This window comes from Arachis ipaensis, chromosome B08, assembly GCF_000816755.2.
Source record: "Arachis ipaensis cultivar K30076 chromosome B08, Araip1.1, whole genome shotgun sequence".
Lineage (NCBI taxonomy): Eukaryota > Viridiplantae > Streptophyta > Magnoliopsida > Fabales > Fabaceae > Arachis > Arachis ipaensis.
The window spans coordinates 24,592,006-24,597,283 of record NC_029792.2 but is presented as its reverse complement, the minus strand read 5'-3'; the positions used below and the strand labels follow the sequence as shown (position 1 = coordinate 24,597,283).

General features: G+C 41.2%; 2 protein-coding genes across 2 annotated transcripts; both read right to left on the bottom strand.

Annotated features, from left to right (window-relative positions):
* LOC107610782 lies at positions 2,262-2,809 on the bottom strand. The gene is made up of 2 exons (XM_016312784.1): positions 2,469-2,809; positions 2,262-2,388 (listed from the first exon to the last, which is right to left on the bottom strand). Exons 1-2 carry the CDS (start codon positions 2,807-2,809, stop codon positions 2,262-2,264), a joined length of 468 nt encoding a protein of 155 aa, XP_016168270.1.
* LOC107610781 lies at positions 2,924-3,538 on the bottom strand. Its single transcript, XM_016312783.1, has one exon. It carries the CDS (start codon positions 3,536-3,538, stop codon positions 2,924-2,926), a length of 615 nt encoding a protein of 204 aa, XP_016168269.1.

Below are 5,278 nucleotides of genomic sequence, written 5' to 3'. Positions count from 1 at the left end.
AAGATGAATTGAATAGAAAACAGTAGTACTTTGCATTAATCTTTGAGGAACAGCAGAGCTCCACACCTTAATCTATGGAGTGTAGAAACTCTACCGTTGAAAATACATAAGTGAAAGGTCCAGGCATGGCCGAGATGGCCAGCCCCCAAAACGAGATCACAGGATCAAAATACAATCCAGGATCCAGGATGTCAAATACATTAGTAAAATGTCCTATTTATAATAAACTAGCTACTAGGGTTTACATGAGTAAGTAATTGATGCATAAATCCACTTCCGGGGCCCACTTGGTGTGTGCTTGGGCTGAGCTTTAGCTTTCCACGTGCAGAGGCCATTTGTGGAGTTGAACGCCAGGTTTTGATCCATTTCTGGCGTTCACCTCTGGTTTTGGATCCTTTTCTGGCGCTGGACGCCAGATTTGGGCAGAGAGCTGGCGTTGAACGCCAGTTTGCGTCATCTATTCTTGGCCAAAGTATGAACTATTATATATTGCTGGAAAGCCCTGGATGTCTACTTTCCAACGCAATTAGAATCGCGCCATTTCGAGTTCTGTAGCTCCAGAAAATCAACTTTGAGTGCAGGGAGGTTAGAATCCAACAGCATCAGCAGTCCTTTTTCAACCTCTGAATCTGATTTCTGCTCAAGTCCCTCAAATTCAGCCAGAAAATACCTGAAATCACAGAAAAACACACAAACTCATAGTAAAGTCTAGAAATGTGAATTTAACATAAAAACTAATGAAAATATCCCTAAAAGTAACTAGATCCTACTAAAAATATACTAAAAACAATGTCAAAAAGCGTATAAATTATCCGCTCATCAGTTATCAAGGGGTTGTAACTCTGTTTTTTTTTTCTAACGAAGAGCTCAACACAACAACTGGAGCAAGGAGTGTAGCAATATAGTATCAAACAAAATAAAATAAACAGAACAAAAAGCAAACGTAGATATCCCTTTGTCATCTCCGGCATTGCCATCAACAACAGAAGGGGTCTGTACCTATCCACTCCTTGTAGCTTAGAAAAGACAGTTGATAATCTCCTCAACCCCTTTTCTTTTGTTCTAAAAAATCCTCCGGTTCCGTTCCAACCATATGTTCCAAATGATCGCACAGAAACACACCATCCATCTCTTGCACTCTTGTTTTGTTTTTGAGTTCACAGTCCAACTTTGGAAGTGTTCCTTTACTGTACCTGGACAAGCCCATTGCATTCCAACATATAATAACCAAGCACACCATACCTGTCAAGAAAAGCTACAACCAAGAAATATGTGGTGGCCATATTCAACACCATTGTTACATAAAACACATAAAGTATCTTCTTGGTGAATGACCCTAAGCCGACTCAGTCTCTCCTTTGTATTGACTCTGCCAATCAGGACAAACCAGACAAACAACTCTACTCTCGGTGGGACAAGGCCTTTCCAAATAGTCCTTGTAAAACTGTAGCTTGATATATCCTCCGAGACCATTTTCACCTGCAATACCTGCATAAATGAGTTAGTAGAGAAAATTCCTTGTTTATCATACCTCCATACAACTCTATCCTCTCTTCCAAGATCAAGTTTAACTAGCCTCAGAGTGTGGTGAAGCTGGTTCACTAAATCCAACTCCCATTAGAATAATTCTCTCCTCCACTGAAAATTTCATATCCAAGCTAACGCATCCCAAAACCCACAATCCCCTATCATTGATCCTGTTTGGTTTGAAACTGAGAAGAGCCTTGGAAAGCGATCTTTCAAAGAACCTCCATGAATCCAGACATCCTTCCAAAACCGAGTTCGTCTCTCGTCACCCACCTCCATGGACAACCCAGTAATCATCTTCTGCCTGACTTCTGATTCTTAAATTGTAGCTGACAAATATCCTTCCACTGGCCTCCTCGAATAAGTAGTTCTTGGGATGATAGGAGCTCATTTGGATTCAGGTTGTTACAGGAACAGACAACCTTCTTCCACAACAGACACTCCTCTTTAGAGAACCTCTACCACCATTTAAACAGAAGAGATAAATTTCGTATCATGGCATCCCCAACCCCCAACCCACCTAGCTTTTTAGGAGTCTGAACCACTTCCCACTTAACCAAAGCCATACCACTCTTACCATCCTCTTTACTCCGTAGAAATCTCCTCTGCAAGGAAATCAGTTTCTCTGCAACAGTCTTTGGCATCTTATACAGGCTCAGATAATAAGCTGGTAGGCTATTTAACACAGATTTGATAAGTACCAACTTACTAGCCTTATTGAGGATATTGGCCTTTCAGAGGTTAAGCTTCTCCTCCATTTTGTCTATTACTGGCTTCCACGTCTTAACCATCCTTGGGTTTGCTCCTAGCGAGATGCCTAGATATTTAACTGGTAGATTGGCTTGCTTATAGCCCAACACACTGCATATACGTTGTACCCACTGCTCATCACAGTTAATAGGGATCAAGCTAGATTTATCAAAGTTAATACTTAAACTGACATCAACTGAAAGCATCGAAGCAACTTCCTGTAGTTCTTGATTGTCTCTTCCTCAGGAGGGCAGAATAAGACAGTATCATCTGCAAATTGTAGATGCGACAGCTCAATATGATCTCTCCCAACCAACAACGGTGATATGCGACCGTTTCTCACAGCCTCTCCAATCATCCTATGTAGGACATCAACAACAAGTACGAAGGGAAATGGGGACAGAGGATCTCCTTGCCGCAGGCCCCTTTCCATCTTGAATGGCTTGGACGGCGAGCCATTTATCAATACTGACATAGAGCACGTGCTGACACACTCCATAACCCACCCCCTCCATCTTCGACCAAAGCCCATCTTCTGTAAAACAAGGTCCACAAAACTCCACTTGACTCTGTTATATGCTTTCTAGAAATCTAGCTTTATTATTGCCGCTTCCTTCTTCCTCTGTTTGATCCACTGAACCGTTTCTCATGCGATTAGAGCCCCGTCATGAATCTTCCGACCCTTAACAAAAGCACTATGTGTCTCGCCTACTAATCCTGGCATAACACCTCTCATTCTCCTAACCAGCATCTTCAAAATTATCTTGTATACACACTCCACCATGCTAATCGGACGCAGATCTTTGATTTTCTTAGCACCAGTAAACTTGGGGGCCAACGCCACCCACGTGATATTAGCATCAGGCGGCAACCTTGAAGATTGGAAAAAGCCCAGTACCGCTGCCGTGAAATCCGAACCTATATCAGTCCAACACTTCTTTATGAAATTCATGTTGTAACCGTCACATCCTGGAGCCTTGGACGATTCACAATCCCACACTGCCTCTTTAACCTCCTCAGGTGACAAAAGCATCTCTAAAGCAATAGAATCCTCCTCGCTAATCCTTTCCACCAGACCATCTCTGAACCCCACCTCAGGAGACCTCTCTTGATGATATAAGTATTTATAAAACTCCCTGATGGCAAGCTTAATCCTAGCTTGATTCCTTATCAAGCTTCCATTAATGACTAGAGTATCAACCCTATTATTTCTCCGTTTGGCAGAAGCTAGGTTGTGGAAGTACCTCGTATTTTTATCCATGTCCCTCGCATGCCGCGACCTTGACATTTGCTTCCAATGTAGTTCTTTCCTCACATACCATTTCTCGAAAAAAGTAACTAACGCCTTTCGTCTTGCTTCCACTGTCCATCATAGCTCCCATTACCGACCATGTCATCAATCTTCTGAATCTCTTCCTCAAACTTCAAAATTCTCTTGTCCATATCACCAAAGTTATCTCTATGCCATCTTCCCAAAGGAACCGTCAATGCCTTCAGTTTATCAGTGAATGGTATCTCTTCTAGCCCTCTCCATTCCTCCTTGACCATCCTTAAAAATCCTTCATGAGTAAACCACGAATCTAGACTTCGGAACGGCCTCGGTCCATCTCTTAGCCTCTTCTCTTCCACTATGATAGGACAATAATCTGACAAACCCCGTGGACCACCTCTCAAGCGAGTCTCCAAAAATGCCTCAAGCCATTCCAAACTAACCAAAGCTCTGTCAATACGGCTGCATGACTGTCCTCTGAACCATGCAAACTTACGGTCAGAAATCGGTAGGTCCACCAAACCCATGTCATGTACCCAATTCTTATAGTCTTGTGCCGACAAAGGTAAGCTTTCTAAGCCTCGCCTTTCTTCCACTTGTCCAATCTCATTAAAGTCTCCAAGAAAACAACAGGTGCCTGGGCATAAACCAGCCATGTAACTCAGCTCCTCCTACACAACAAGTTTCTCATCTCTAGTATGAGCACCATAAACCAAGAAAAAAGCACAGTTAATAGTATTCTCTGACAGTATCCCTTCAACACATAGCCATTGCTCACCTTTATAGCAATTTCTCATTTTAAAGAAACCATCATCCCACATTAATAACAACCTGCCAGATGCACCAACAGACTCCACATACTCCCACTCCACACAATCGTACCCCCATATTTTCAAAACATCAAACCTTGTTACTAGTTGTCTTTTAGTCTCTACCAAACCTAACATATCCAACCTATGCTTCCTCTTAAGTTCTTTCACCATTCTCAACTTCCCATCACCCCTTAACCCCCTAATATTTCATGAACTAATAATCATTTAAAAATATTATTACACACCTTTTTTAGTTTTTTGGGTCTGCTCCGTCTTACTTTAGCCTTCTGTTTTTTCAATCTTCTTTTTTGAGCAATCTCTTCATTCTGTTCTTGGAGGATACCCATAATGTCATCTTCTTCATTGAGCAGCATTGCTCCGGATTCTTCCGCTAACTCCCATGTCTTTCGGTTTTCCAGCAGTTGTTCATCCAGATTTACATACTCATTATTACTGTCTTCGTCATCATTTGCATGTCCTTGTTCCCTTTTATAGTTGTCTCTGTCACCGTATCCCTCCTTCACATGTTGGACCGAAAAATTTCTGGCACTAACCGAGTCAATTTCCAGGCCTGCCTTCGTTAAATCTGCATTACTACCACCAATTGCTTGATGACAGGTGTTATTATTGTGTCTGTCTACGTCCTTGGCACCTTGAACCTCCTCCAATAACGTTAGGGTTGTAACTCTGTTATTTTAGTTTTTCAATAACAGGGAATCTCAAAATTATTTGTGTATAAAATTGGTTTAAAAGGATGGAGATTGCATAAATAAAAGAATCCATGAATATGAAAATGACTTAGATTTTAGAAAACGAAATTAAATAGGACCAAAAGGATGTGTACAAATAATGATATTATTTTGGATATATTTATAATTTATTTTGTGTGTAATTATGTCAGTTTAAAAGTATTATAATG

What these genes read in the sequence shown, in the direction of transcription:
- LOC107610782 (XM_016312784.1), bottom strand. Translation starts at nt 2,809, where the DNA reads ATGGGCTTTGGTCGAAGATGGAGGGGGTGGGTTATGGAGTGTGTCAGC. An exon ending in CTTCGATGCTTTCAGTTGAT is followed by an intron (nt 2,389 to 2,468) that starts GTCAGTTTAAGT and finishes ACGTATATGCAG; the next exon opens with TGTGTTGGGCTATAAGCAAG.
- LOC107610781 (XM_016312783.1), bottom strand. Translation starts at nt 3,538, where the DNA reads ATGGATAAAAATACGAGGTACTTCCACAACCTAGCTTCTGCCAAACGG.